Genomic DNA, 15,231 nt, shown 5'->3' on the forward strand with positions numbered 1-15,231 from the left:
AATCTTAAGAATTTAGAGAATTTTTTTGAAATTTTTATTTAAATTCTTAATATATAAACCTATATATGACGTTACCGTTTACAAAATGCAGGAATTTAATTACAAACCTATTATTCAACGTATGAAAGCGATCACGTCATAATTTCTTATGATAAAAATCTATTATTTCTTCATTGCATTTTTATTATTTAACTGTTAAAAGTAGGTCTTAACTATATATTTAGCATATTATTTGTTTAAAACAGATAATCTTTATAAAAACTTTGTTACGAGTTGTTAAACTATTTTATTAAATAATTTTTTTATGATTTTTGAAACATTTTAATTCCAATAAGTATGAAAAATACTGAACAAATAAATAACACTAAAACTATCGTTATCAGACATTGTTACGGTCGTAGCACAATAAAAGACTCTAGTTAAAGATGAAGAGATATTCATCTCCGACACTATTTTCTCCAAGTTTATATCCTTTTCTCTTAATCTTGTCTCGCCATCGTTTATTCTGTCTCATATTACTTTACTATGTTATTTTGCACCCCTGCTTAACCATTCTTCATCTATCTCTCTTTATGGATATTGGTTCTCTGATCTTAATTTTGTTTCGTTTATTTTTTATCTCTAATCTCGATAAAATCTCAATTTTAGTTTATCTATTTTATATTTTAATTCAATGTTATACAAGATAAGGATACTTTTTATTATTGCCGTAGGATCAGTTAAATTGGTTTTACGATCGACACAGTTTATATGACGAGTAGGATTCCTGTATGTAACATTAGTAAGTATACTTTCGGATTAAAGGATGAAAATGGATAAATCTGTAAATGAAATCTATATTATAAGTAATTTTTACACGGTAGAAAAGTAAGGAATGTGATATAGAGGTATTAAAGAATAAAAAAATCTCTTCTCGGTGGAGCATTATTCTATAGGTAATAAAGGGCAATTGCCTGGGCTCCAACCAACAAAGGGATCCAAATCAATCTTTTGTAAGAAAATATTTCCCTCAAAAAATCCCCCCGAAGTAAAATTTCTGTAGTCAACACTTCAAATTTCAAACTCACTTGGTTCCCACCAAGCTATAACGCGCCATTGACTCTTCTTATAGCTTTTAAATTGTATATACAAAGTACACAAATGTGTAGTTTGTAGGAAGGATTTACTTATATAATAAATGGACTTAATAAATAAAAAATGTATATATTTAAAATATAGTTTACTAAACGTATTAATTTATATTGTAAAAGTTATAACATCATATGTGTAAGATACGTATATTTACAGACTCCCACGTTAATGAATACGGAAATTCTTCGCCTAAATTCCACCTATTCTCGCAAATAATTAACTGCTGTTGATTTCCATTAAAATTAAGAAGTAACCGTGTATTATACAATAAAATTTAATTTACTAGACATTTCGGAAGGGTTTAAATCTTTATCACTGATGCTTAATCATAATATATCACCCCATTTCCAAAAGATGGCGCCATAGGTATAATAGGAAATAAAATACGAATTTTTTAAACAATAAAACTAATTTTTAAATATAATTTTTTTAAATTAATAAATAAATAAATTTTAAATTTCTGACTCATTAATCATTATTACATAAACGTATGAAATTTAAAATGTTAATATATGTATTTTTAATGTAAATTATTAGATAATGTATGTTAATCGTAAAAACATTATAATAACTCGACGAATTCAAGGACGTTCAGATTTACGTTTGGATTTTTGCCACCATTATTCTTCTCAAAAAATACAATTTTTCACTAATCAAATAACAAAGATCGGGTTACTTATTTGCAAGTAATTAAAAAACGTGCAAATGCGGTACCTCTTAAGCCATCTGCTGCCGGCGTTTACATATGTGAGGCCCGCACCTCGTAAGAATCCAGTCACGAGACATGCCTAGAATAAATTTAGTTTTCTCTCCCTCTATACTAACTGGATACAATACCGCCCGGGCATTTATTCTAGGAATTGTCAGGGTGACAAGATGATGAGTGTCGGGCAATAAGCGGCTTCCAACAAGCGTGTTATTACCCCGCTTTAGTCTCCGGACGGCTTAAAAAAAAGAAAAAAGAAAAAAAACACTTATTTTGGATCAAGAAGTTCTTAAAAGAAACATCATCCTCCCCCCGTTTAAGTACCCTCATTTTAGCTATATTGACAAAATATTCTCGTTCGTATAAATAGAAAAAATAATAATAATTATAAAAATTAACAATGAACGTTTCTGTTCGACATACACAAGGCTGTGTTTACGTTAAGATAAGTAAGCTTAAACACGGCGTAAATCGCAAAGAAAAATAAGAATAGTAATAAATGTAACGATTATGTTTAATTTGAAACGATAAAATATTAATAATAATAATTTATTTTCGGAGTAAAAATAAATAAAAATGGAAGGAACGGTAGCGCAGCATCACACAGCCTTAGGCGTACTTTTCGTTTCTGCCGGTAGGAAAAACCAGTTTGTAAAGACCGCTAGAGGGACTGAGATCGAACATAAGAAAGAAGTAAAGTATGCCGGTTAGGAGGTAGAAATCGCTGTTTCATTCGGCCGTTTCTTGGCTTGAATAAACGTGGTGGCAGTGAAGTTAGAGAGATGCGCCTAATCCCTATACTTGTTCATGTCAGCTAGCACTTATCATGACTGATAAAACCAAGTTACCCACTACGGCCGTCAGCACCATAGCTGTGCAGTCGGGCAATACCAGAATTGTCACCGCACTTTTACAGGTGAGTAGATAATTATATCAATATCAATCTTTTATTTGTTTAACTCCTCTTGTCACTTTTCATTTCTCCTTTTTATTATTATTATTATTTTTTTATGACTTGGATACATTCGGCGCGCTTTATTATGATTTAGGTCATATATTTTACCGCACACCTGTCTTTCTCCGTGTTTCCTGTTCCATAAAAATTACATATATATTATTTAGTTTAGAAATTGTTTTATCCTCGATAACGAGTCTTAAATAAGAAGAGTTTTGAAACATATTCTTCCCCTCTTCCATTCTAAAATTTAATTAGTTGTTTCCTTAAATGATTAATTAATTGTTATTTATGAATACTTCCTCTAAGAGAAACTTAATTATTCAGAAAAACTGTAGATTTCGTAACATTTTTGTTATTCAGTAATGACTTTATCATACCTAAAAGTATCGTATATCAATGGCTTTTATAAAAGAAAAGAGGAAAAGAAACTGGATTCACTTTTGCCGGCCATTAAATAAGTATAAGCTATTTGCTACATCAATAAACTAAAGAATCGCGAGATGTGACGCAAGCAAACGTTTTGTTTTTTATTCTCCTGTGACGTCTAAACACGAGAAAGAAAATCGACACCAGAGGGACTTTGTTTTAAACCTTTCGGTATTTACTCCAGTCACGTGTTGTGGGAATAGAATGCGTTGAAATTTTAAAAGTAAATAAATAGTTGCTGATATGACCTTGAAGTAAACAGTTTAATATTAAGTTAAGAAGTATGTAAACTGTAGTAGATGAAATCAATTTGACCTTGCTTGTAATAGACCTTGCCAGGAAACGATGTAGCGATAATGTACTTTATAACACTGCCTATTGGTAATAACACAAGATGCACTTATCTTTTCTTTTGAATAATTCTAATGAAGCAGGTGCGAAAACATTATCTACTATATCGAGTTTACTACCTCACGTTCCATTTTTACTGGATAAAATACTTGTTAGCCTCAATACTTCTTTAGCCTGGCGCAATAAATTGTATGCCACAGCGGTACACGTGGGTGGAGTGGACACCCTGTAAGTGGGTTGATGTCGATTTTAAAATTCTCAATTTTCCACGGTTTTAAAGATCAAAAGAAAATGATAGAGATGTCTACATACAAAACAGGATATACAATCGATCGACATTAATTTGTCAAGCTTCGATATCCTTTTTATGTACTCTACTTTCCGATATCCGATTGTTTTTTTTATTAAAAGTGACATAATTTATATCCTTTATAAAACAGATTAAGGGATATTCCAGCGGAAGACCGACCAAAGGGACTTGTAATTATTCGTAATTGCTGATAACGAAACCAGATTGTTCTTTATTATCTTCGGTCTGGGTGGGGAAACTCTTTTAACAGTTGTTTATGGGCGGGCGAGAGAACTTTACCTCATTTCTAAATTTACACCAGGGCAAAGGAGGAAGTCAGCATTACTAGAATATTAACATTTCGCTGATATGTTTTATGTAATTTGTGTCACCGGTTTGTTCGACCAGTTAATCCAGTTTTAAAATTAATAAATAATAAATCAAATTAAAAAACATCAATTTTTTAATTATTTAATTACGTTCAATCTTATGTACAGATCACTTTTTTTATTCGACAATAAATATTTACAGGGTTTACCCTCAGAAATAATTTATATTTAAAGAATAACAGTTGTTAAGAGGTAGCTTTGTTATCGTCGAATTTATTACTAAAATTAAATGTGCGAATTAATTAACATCCTTTAAAAATCGCCGATTCATGTTGTCTGCTTATGTGTGTCGATGTTTATCAGATTTAAAAAGTCACACGCTATTATTGATACTTGTGAAAAATTAAGATTGAACTTCATTCAGAGGTCATTAAGTGTCAAACGAGTCATAAATATCAGACTGATAGTCGAGACGTAAATCCTACGTAATTTCCCTCCTACCCACTGTTGAATACCTACACGATGGCCTTGAAATTGCCCAGTTGTCACACCTCATCGATATACCTGTTGGATTTGTTGCTCCTCGACTCGATTGTTCCGAACAAACTCGAATGGCAAAGTAATCTTAAAATAAAATAATTTGACTCTTCTTAAAAAGTTGTTTTGAATAATTCTTCGAATTATTATTAATTCATTCCCGATTGGGAAACCGGATAAATAGAAGTATTTGTTGATAACTCGGGACAGGAAACAGATGTCGACCAAGTTCTTAAGCAAAGAATATTCTTTTACTTCTATATTAAAAGTTCAGATGCGGTGTGTTAAACAAATACTCGTTCTTTTGTTTAAACTTACGCAACAGTTTCTAAGTACATCACATCCTACGTTGTCGGAAACAGGTAAATAATAAAGCATCGAGATTTATCTCTCGTTTCTGTTTTTCTACGTAGGAGTATGATGTCATTTTCCCATTTGTGGGTTTGATTTTTACCATATATAGCTAATAAACATTGTTGAGAGATGAATGCGAACTTAGATTAGTTTACATTACACACTGTTATTTTATATGTTTTATTCGTCTTAATAAATATAAATTTATATACGAACATTTAAATAGATATATTTTCTTCGTATAATTAGTTTAATGCTTCAAACGTATCTGACATTGCGTAAATTTAAGTTTTTCTTTATTATTTAATTGAATAAAATTAGCGCCCGACAATCATTCAATTGTATGTTTAATTGAAGAGATTTTTCAATTGAATTTAATTTAATATAAACTTGAAAAATTCTTTTCTTAATCTGTCAACTGTTTAAACTCTGTAGATAATGGTTAGACTGTGTTTGTTGTTTATTTTGATTATGTGAGATTATCTTCAATTTTCCATAGAAAAAAAGTAAAGATAATTGTAACGGAAAGCATTACTAGAAAAACCATCCCACGCTTTATTTCGATCTTACATTTTTATGATTGATATGTGGGATGTACGCTTAGCCCACCGTATTCAATCTCAACCCACATCTAGGTATGAGGATTCATTTTCAATTCAACAAATAAATTTTTAATGGATGAGATTCCTGAGATACATATAGATACAAAGTGAGTTTTGCATGATCAGAATGTTAAAAAGTATGAACTATTTCAATTTTTTATTCCCCTTTCTAGTATCTTTCATTACTTTTATGTCATTTTATCCCTACGAGTACCTCATTCGATTATAAATGGAGATAAGTACAGCATACATACATCCTTGAGCGCAACTCCGTCAAACCCGAAGCCAAAAAATCACATTAAATCATCATGTTTGGGGATCAGTAAAGGGTTTACCGATTAGTTTATCTTTTTTCCTGGTGCAATAACATCTTGAGTGTCAAAATTTGAACGAAATAATACAGAAAAATTAACAAATTTTGATGTTACTTTATTTTTAATAGAATATTTATTATATAAATATAAACATTTCAACATAGGAAAACGGTAAAGTGAGACTCGGACGATAAAAAAAGCGGTATTCATCGCTTAATAATCTTGTAGGCGGGAACGGAAACAGACGAAACAATTAATTAATATTAAATAAAGAGTGCATTTATATAGAAAAAGTAACAAAATATTGACTAGAAAAATATCATCAAATTAAAATTTTAATAATAAACTCCAGTGAATAAAATATATTTTCCAAAAATTGTTAGTTTGTGATGATATTTCTATTGTTTAGATTTATAACGATGATCTTTTTTATATATATATATTTGACGAGAAATTTTTATTAGAGAGATATTTTTATAAACGTTGTTGCAAATTTTATTATACTCGGACCGAAATTAATTATATAAAATGTAAAAGTAGTGGGTGTAACCATCTGTCTGAAGTGTAATTGCAGAAATGATTTAATCGCATCCAAGTGCTCATCGAAAAGCCATTACTTGGTGCTAGATTTTAATCACAAAAAAATAATAAATATTTTTGAATTAAATCTCTCATTTTATATTATTAATTAACCACTCGTTTAAATGTTTTGTTCAAAAATTTATAGATCCAACGCGTATAGACATTTAAATAAAATGTTCGAAAATATACTGTTACAACTGATAAATATATGAACTAGTATTCTATGTTATATTTATACAGTATTATTTCAATTACGAAAACCGCATTTGGTAAGAAAATCTCACTTCACAACGTGGAGTTTTCCGGGTTTTCTTCGTGTGTCTAACTTCTGATAGGAGCCAGTTTCCCATAAAATCCCTCCCGGGAGATACTTGTTCCCTTGGGAGATCGCCCATGTTTTGTTTTCCCTAATTCCATCAATCCAATCTTTAAATTTCATCTTATTAATCTTAATCTTTTATTATCGTACTTTAGATTTTCTAGAAATATTACTGTAGTTTAGATTATTAAAAAATTTAAAGGATTCTCAAAGTATTAGATTTCTAAATTTAGCATAAACAATTATACCAGTGGATGTCTGTCGGAGTTTTGTTCGGCTCTTATGCATTTTATTTTAAAAAGTTTCTATAGAGATATTAAAGAATTATTTTGAAAAAATTAACAAACAGTTTTATTTCAGAGTAAAAATACCTTTCAACTGAAAATACACGAATTGCAGCCATGTATGACAGAAGTAGGAAGTTGCCTAGAAGAAGCTTCCAGTTTATTAAAGCAGCACAAAGACGTAATGGAAAAAATTCGGGTATGTTCTTCGTTTTTATAAACGTTTTCATGATTATTGATTTTATTAACGGGAAGAATTATAGAGAATTGATCGAAATTTAACAGAAACAACAAAGCCCTGTTGAAGAACTGTTGCGCCAAGTGGACGGAGCCGTAGTGACTCAGAAATCGAAGGCTGTTGTGTACGATTGTATGGCCAATAATCTCAGTCAAGCTTGGAAAAATGTAAATGAACAACTAGAGAAACGCTTAAAATTGTTGGAGCTGGCCGTATCATATTACTCGAAAGCTAAAGAGGTATCTTCATTAACATAACATTTATTTATTTTCTAAGCCATAACCTAATCTTGATTAATCATTCTAAGTATTATTAAGTAAATAAGTTTAATATCTATTATATAAAACAATTTACATAAATTTTTTAATCTAACAAAAGTCACTAAAAACTAATTCTATTCTATATAAGTAAGTGTTTAAAATAATTTTTTTTTAAATTGAAATATTGCTTATTTTTTGCAAACTTAATTGGCTAATAGGCTACTGTAAAATTGCGCCTACTAACACTTCTGCACTTTGCAGAATCCAAAATTTTGTGGTGTTAACTGTTTCTAGCTGTTGTATGAACATTTAAGACAATTCCTTTATTAGATAGATGATCATGCATGTTAATAAATGATTATTTTAAAAGCATGAAACAACTTAAGCATGAAATGTAGATACTCCAATAACTATATTGGAGTATCTACATTTCTTGTGTGAAAATATATGAAATCTTTTCATGCATAGAAGATATTATAAATAAAATCTATTAACGATTTTTAATAATAAATTTAGAAATTTCAAGTAAATATCACAATGAAAAATTTGGAAAAACGATTAAGAGAATTTGAAAACCGCTAATTATTTGCATAATAAAGTTATGAAAGTTTGAATACGTGTCATAATTTTAAAAGTAATGCATAATTTCTTCTAGAAGTATTATTTAATTAATATACAATTAAACAGCAGACACTTATTTATCATTTTCTGTTCATTTTTGTTTAAGGATTTTAAAGTGTTATAAGTTTAGGTAATTACTTAATTACTCCTTGTGGAGAAGCATTACTTCACTTTCCTTATCGAGAACAATGATGTAATTCACTGTTTTGTTAAGATGAGGGTCCTTCCCTTATACCGAATACGATAAGATCTTATCTAGTAAAGTTACTGCCACTTAAATCGAAAATTTTTATCTAACTTTCCAGAGCCAAGAGGATAGAAGAAAACTATAAATCGTTCACTTCTAACCAGTAGAATTCTTGCTTTTACAGTATTATCTTTATAAAATTGTGAAGATTTATAGTAGATAACAACAGATTGAAAGAAATTGTGACCAGAACTAGATGACAAAAATCTTTACGTCATTATACTTATTAATATGATTCATTGATAACGATGCATCATGCAGTATGGAATGAAATAATCATCCATTTAATTCTATCATATTCTTCTTGCATTATTCATCATCCGTATGTTATCTTGTTAAGAAAGTAACTTTTTAGGATGTGCAAGTGCAATAGTTTCTTCGATGATTTTGCATATATTAGTTAATTGTTTCCTAAAAAAATTACATCAATCATAACATCTAATCTAAAGCAAACTGATATAAATATTGAAATATTTCAAGATGAATATTTAACTGACTAGTCTCTTTAAATTGTTTATTTGTTAACTATATATTTATCATTTCAATATAAAAATAAATTATAATTATAATTACAGTAAATATGAATATATTTATATATTTTTTTTTTCTGACATTACCCGTCTTATTCCCTGTTGTATTCGGCATTATACAATAGGCGCAAAATATCCATACGGATTATTGCACGTTGCTGAAGAGGAAGTCGTCTCATTGTAGATGCAACAATCTGTCCAAAATAATGTTCTTCGTCTTCGGGTGCTTCCGACTCCATTCGATGCTGTAATGATTCGAGTAATGCCGCAGCTCGAAGCTTTAATTTCGAACGGCGATGATTCTTATTATTTTTATTATAATTGTTGTTTTGCTGTAGAGATTTGGTTTGATTTTCCAACGATATCGACTCCAGCTCTGGTGTTATTGGTACAGATACTGGTACCGACGAATTTGGTATCACTGAAGACGATACCGATAAGGGTACAAAGGACGTTGGCATCGATATTGGTACTACCGGAGTTGGTATCGATATTGGTCTCAGCGGGGGTGGTTGTAGGTCGTTCTCTAAGAGGCCATCTATTTTTGGAACGATATATCTCGGTTTTGCGGTTATTAAGTCTGATAATCTTGGTGGCAGAGGATCGTCGTCGTTACGGTAGTCATTCTCCTCCTCGTATATTTTAGCTTCAACATCAGTATCTTTATCAATTTCGAGGTCGGGTGATTCTTCACCTTTTGTCTGTGAAATCTTCAAATTACTAATAAAAAGATTAAATTGTTTAATAAGCTTAAAAAACTTTATTCGAATTTATTAGTTTACTGTCATTTTTAAATTCATCTTCGAGTTAGCTAATATTTCCTAAGAGAATAAAGAAATAATGCATTAACATTTATATTTATAATCAACTAGATTTCAATGTCAATCTAATCAATAAAAGTATAAATAAAGTAGAGAAAATAAGAGAGTATAAATATGTCATACAGGCCTACGTATTGTTCTAGAAACATTAATAACTGATAAATTTCAATAGTGTAATTTACTGAAACATGTACAATATTTTGTATAATATAAGGAATGTTTTTTTATTATAAATTTTAGGCCGATATTATTGTGACATTGTCATAATGCTGGGCTCCAATTTTTAATTATCATTTAATTTTAAAAATCCACGTGACTTCCAGTCCAAGCCGGAAGTTAGTGTATAGTTAATTGGGGCCTCTGGCACCTAAGCTTTCCTTCCGTATCTGGTCTCGATTTTCATCTAACTCACCCCGTTCTCGAGATCAACGAAGGACAAACGGACGGACGATAGTGAGAATGTATAAGTCTGCAATCTGAAAATTGCACCCCATCAAAATACAATAATTGAATAAGAATTAACTTAGGAAGTCGTAGAAATAAATACATAACAGTTGAAATTACAAAAAATCCGAATTAGATCAGTATTTAGATCAGTATTTAAAAATATTTTGAAAAAATTTTATTTACAGATAATTACTCTTAACATTTATCCTCATTTATATATATAGAAGATGCTTGTTTGTTTGTTAGCTATACACGCCCAAGCCGTTCGACCAATTGCTACGAAACTCGGCAGTTACGTTCAAATACTTATAACTTAGAGAATGTCGTACACCCCACCCCAAAATATCGATTAAATTTCTATTTATCAATTAATTTCCGTCTTCATTTGATTTGTCGGCTTTATATGTAGCACCATCTATTGACAAAAAAGTAAGAAAATAATAAAATATAATTTATAATTTTAAAAATATATATATTGTATTTACTTAATTACTGCGACAATGATTTAGCGCGATATATACGCGCTATTACGTCATTACTGCGACAGGTAGCACATGGCACTTGCCTGAGCAGAGTGGAAAATGTTACCCTGTCAAATTCTATAAGTACACTGTATTTAATTTTCCACATCTAACAACTGGGGTTTTTCATTTCTGAACGGTACTTTCTTCATTGTAACGAGCGATTATTTGTCATGACATCGTCACAATGCCGGGCTGCAATTTTTCGTCACTGTGTTTCTCAAATTTTTAGTAGTGTTTTGCCCCTGTACATCATGTTTTTTCCGTTAGCAGCCGAATCGTGCTGGTTATGTATCTAACTCTCGTTGAGGGGAACTTTTGAATCGGAATAACGTCATGTCCGGTGCAAAACGGAAGTTCGTATATAGTTAATCTGGGCCCCCTTCTAATAAGCTCTGCACATCTGGTCTCGATTTTCATCTATCTAACTCCGTTCTCAAGATTAAGGAAGGACAGACAGCCAGACGGACGACAATGGGAATTTATAGGTCTACAATTTTTTCGAATTGCAGCCCAATAAATATCTTCCAGTAACGGAATCTATAAAACCATCGAACACCGGTAGTCGGTCGCGAGTTCGCGTATGGCCAACGGACTGGCCACGTGGAGTTTTCCGGGTTTTCTTCACGTTAGTAACACCAAAATAGGGGCCAGCTTTACATAAAAGTTTTCCCGGAATGCATCCTCTTTGGCAGATCGCTCATTCTGTAGCCTAATAAAACAAATCAATTCTAATAATTTTTCTATAAATATGATATTTACGAGGACATACTTAACTACAACAAAACCTGGACACCCTGTCCCTCCCCTGATCTCCCCTTTTTAACTCATAAACCCGTTGCCCCAAACTTCTTTCACTGATACTGCTTAAAGAAGTTCTAACGTTCAGACAAATTAATATACGTGCAACGATTTTAAGGCACAAAGTAGAGCTTGAAGTATTTTCCTGTGCCGATGATTATTTTTCCTATTTATTATCACGGTGACATTGCGTCATTCAAAATTCCCTATAGTTGTAGTCTGTGTAATGTGCACTTTATTCACATGTTGAGTCTTATTGTCGAATGTGGCTCTACTATTCTTATGTCACAATTTCAAAAATTTTCTTTACTTACAGATTAGATGCTTTTGCTGAGCTCTACTTTTTCAACCTGGTTTTACGCATTTTTACAAGTTTTTTTTTTTAATTATTATTATTTAAACAAATCATATATGAAGTCTTCGGACGTTAAAAGTTAGCAACTTCGATCACATGCGGCGCCATCACAATCTGTCTAACACGGATATCACTTTTCAAATATTAATAGTAGTCCAATATTAATTAGTAGTCATCCTGAGCATCCTCTCTACCTTGAGGGGGTCCACGACTACTTTTCGTCGAATTACTTCAACCCCCTTCCGCAACAGTCCCTTCTTCCTACAGGACCAACGGTATGGTGGCATTCGAATAGGGAGATTACATAATACAAGGTTACTTTCGAGCAGACAGTGGTTTTCCATTCTGCCAAGTTTAAATATTTGGACCGTTTTCTCGAAATTTAATTCGCTGGCAGATTACCATTTGATATTCGGCTGCAAATGGGATAGTTGTTACAGCTAACACTTCATAGTATGACTACTATGAAGTGTCCATTCTTTCATGTCATTAAATTTTTATTTTTCTTAACGTATTTGTATATTATGTCCCATTCTTATTGAGATGCACGTTTATTCAAACAAGAATGTTCTTTTTAAAACAATTTCAAAAACAAAATTCTTTAGAACAATTATTAATTTATCTTCAAACGGACAATAAAAAATAAAAATTGTCTAAGTGATCAGTAAAAGAAAATACCCTCAACAAAATATTGTAGATGAATACTTCCGGAATGGCATTTTTAAGTTTTTAAATTCATTACATCAGCTCTTCTTTTGATATACAGAAAGTTAAATATTTATTTTTCTTAAATAATTGTGAATATTTGATAAAAATGTAGTATTTTCCATTGTTTTTAAAGTTTAATCAATCCATACAGCTCTTTACATTCTCATAAAATTTCCCGAGTTTTATTTAATCAACGTATAGCCTAAGTTTCCTTCTAAGAAATGAATAGAGTCGTTTAGTCTATAAACTATTTAATTTTGTTTTCATGTATCCTTTATTACTTATAATAAATTTACTCAAAAGCGCATTCAGATAGTAATTACGTAATTATTAACTTACGCATGTTTTTCCGCTGCCTTTTTCAAAAATTCCATTCGAGCCATGTGTGGCCATTTTGACGATCTTCCTTCCGTCGGGGCACTTGATCCTCTTTGTATTATTTTCTTGTAAGTATCTCTCAGAGTTCTCCACTTTTCTTGGCATTCTTTGGCTAAAAGCATATTTATTAATTCATTTTATAATATTCGTTATAAAGACTTAACAGTATTATATTAATATAAGTTAACTAGTTGTGCCTGTGCGAATTATTCGCCAGGTATATAAAACAAAATATTGAATAAAAATAAGTAATTATTTGGTAAATTATCGGGACAGAATCTTTGCGAATATAAACGGTGTTTTCAGTTCTCGATTTCTATGCGAGTTCCTCTTTTTGGATATGTTGTTGGGAAAAGGCAGGCACTCAACACTTAGGCAATCTGCAAAGGGGTCGGTCTCCTGGGACGACTTTCTGGGAAAACTGATTAATATTTAGGAGTTAGACACGTGAATAAAACCCGAAAAACTCCACATAGGTAGCCTATTGGTGAGGCGCAAACCCACGACAACTACCATGCGAAAATCAAACGTAATTTTTTTTTTTTTTTTGCAAACATAAGATCGGTTTTTCTCGAATATTCTCAGAAAATATGTTAAGGTGTCAAATAGCATTGGACTATATCTCAAATATACAGTACATATCTTGTGTAATTACGGAGGTGATAAAAATTTACATATAAAACAAATATTCTGTTCATGTAGTTTGTATACATGTATAAAATATTCGTTTTACCTCAGAGAAGCAGTGAACACCCTAACTGTCGCATATGGTCCACGAAAATCCCTCATTTTCCAGCACATTCCACTAAACTTCCTTAAAGTTAGTATGGTGTCATGTTTATTCTTGGACCAAGAAGAACAGGCTAGTCCCAATGGGCTCTCTTCCGTGGACACTAAGAGAGCCCTTTAATCAAGCTCATTCTGGATTCGGCTAGGCCCACAATGGGCCGACCGGATGATGAGGGATGAGGCCAGATATATCCAGGACGAAAAATTCCTGGGGTTTTTCAACCCGTCCGAATTCGAATCCGGGTCCCCCAGAGCAGTAACCAATTTAAGCGTATACATTATCCAAACGTAAGTTACACATAATCACTGTCATAATATCTTCAGTTTAATATACATTAGCTTGTTAATTTTGGGATATAATAATCTATTTTGCTTACCATAAATTGAGTTATGAAATAACTCAGTTTATGGTAAAAAACTGCATAAAATCACGTATGAAACTATAATGTTGCTGAATAAAATTTAAAATATTGCAATATTTTTAGATTATTTTTTTATATATAGAATTTATGCGATATACTTATCAGATAATTTTAGCAAACTCTTCATCAATATAGTTGAGAGTAGTCACGATTCTTTCATTTATTGGAAAATATTTTTATAGATAAACTATATTTTATTGGCCATTTAGTATATTGCTGTATTATGAAATGCGTATCATATTACCATTAATCATATGCATGTATTTATATAATAAAGCATCTAAGAAATTTCATGTATATATTTACAAATATTGATAAATGATTTCGGTATTGATCGCTAATCAATTTGTCACGTGTTTCACTTATTATATTAGTATTTATGATTAATGCTGTTGTATAATTATAGAATTTTAATTTATATTTTCAGGTAAATAATACGTATAATAAATATAAATCTAATTGTAAAAGAATAATAGTTAAGAATATATTTTAAAAAATATGATAACAGATGGAGCCACCAAATGTCGCCGGAAAGTTAAGCAACTGTTTATAAACATAAACAGTTGCTTAATTTCCTGGGACTGGTTATTTTTGTAGTATTGGAGAGTGGCAATTATCGTCTTCATGGCTCACCTATATTAAAGCAATAAGCAAATTAAGTAAAATAAAATAATTGTTTGTAAGTTTATAAAGCATTTTGCTGTATTGTATTAACTTATAAAGGTTTAATTATGGGGATTTAGGTTCTATTTGTTTTGATCTGAAGATACAAATGATAACTAAATGAATTTTACGATTTATATCATTAATATTTTTCGAAAAATCATTAACGATAAGTAAAAAAGGCAATTTTATTTTTATTTTCCTTTGGAACATATTGTAAAAATGTACAATACGAAAGTAGTTTAGTA

At 30.8% G+C, this 15,231-nt stretch overlaps 2 protein-coding genes across 2 annotated transcripts in view; one reads left to right on the forward strand and one right to left on the reverse strand.

The window, feature by feature from the left end:
* The first annotated feature begins 2,500 nt into the window (after positions 1-2,500).
* Positions 2,501-15,231, forward strand: part of LOC136980870 (coiled-coil domain-containing protein 141) — a 47,277-nt gene continuing 34,546 nt past the window's right edge. Inside the window, exons 1-3 of the mRNA XM_067277070.1 lie at positions 2,501-2,753; positions 7,259-7,381; positions 7,468-7,659. Coding sequence (XP_067133171.1) covers positions 2,664-2,753; positions 7,259-7,381; positions 7,468-7,659 — 405 coding nt within the window. The 5' untranslated portion in view covers positions 2,501-2,663. The remainder of the gene's footprint in view (positions 2,754-7,258; positions 7,382-7,467; positions 7,660-15,231) is intronic.
* Positions 9,016-15,231, reverse strand: part of LOC136980872 (uncharacterized) — a 38,554-nt gene continuing 32,338 nt past the window's right edge. Inside the window, exons 2-3 of the mRNA XM_067277072.1 lie at positions 13,071-13,221; positions 9,016-9,798 (exon numbers count right to left, since the gene is read on the reverse strand). Coding sequence (XP_067133173.1) covers positions 9,171-9,798; positions 13,071-13,114 — 672 coding nt within the window. The 5' untranslated portion in view covers positions 13,115-13,221 and the 3' untranslated portion in view covers positions 9,016-9,170. The remainder of the gene's footprint in view (positions 9,799-13,070; positions 13,222-15,231) is intronic.

Source organism: Centruroides vittatus, unplaced genomic scaffold, assembly GCF_030686945.1.
Source record: "Centruroides vittatus isolate TY-2023 unplaced genomic scaffold, ASM3068694v2 contig_728, whole genome shotgun sequence".
NCBI lineage: Eukaryota > Metazoa > Arthropoda > Arachnida > Scorpiones > Buthidae > Centruroides > Centruroides vittatus.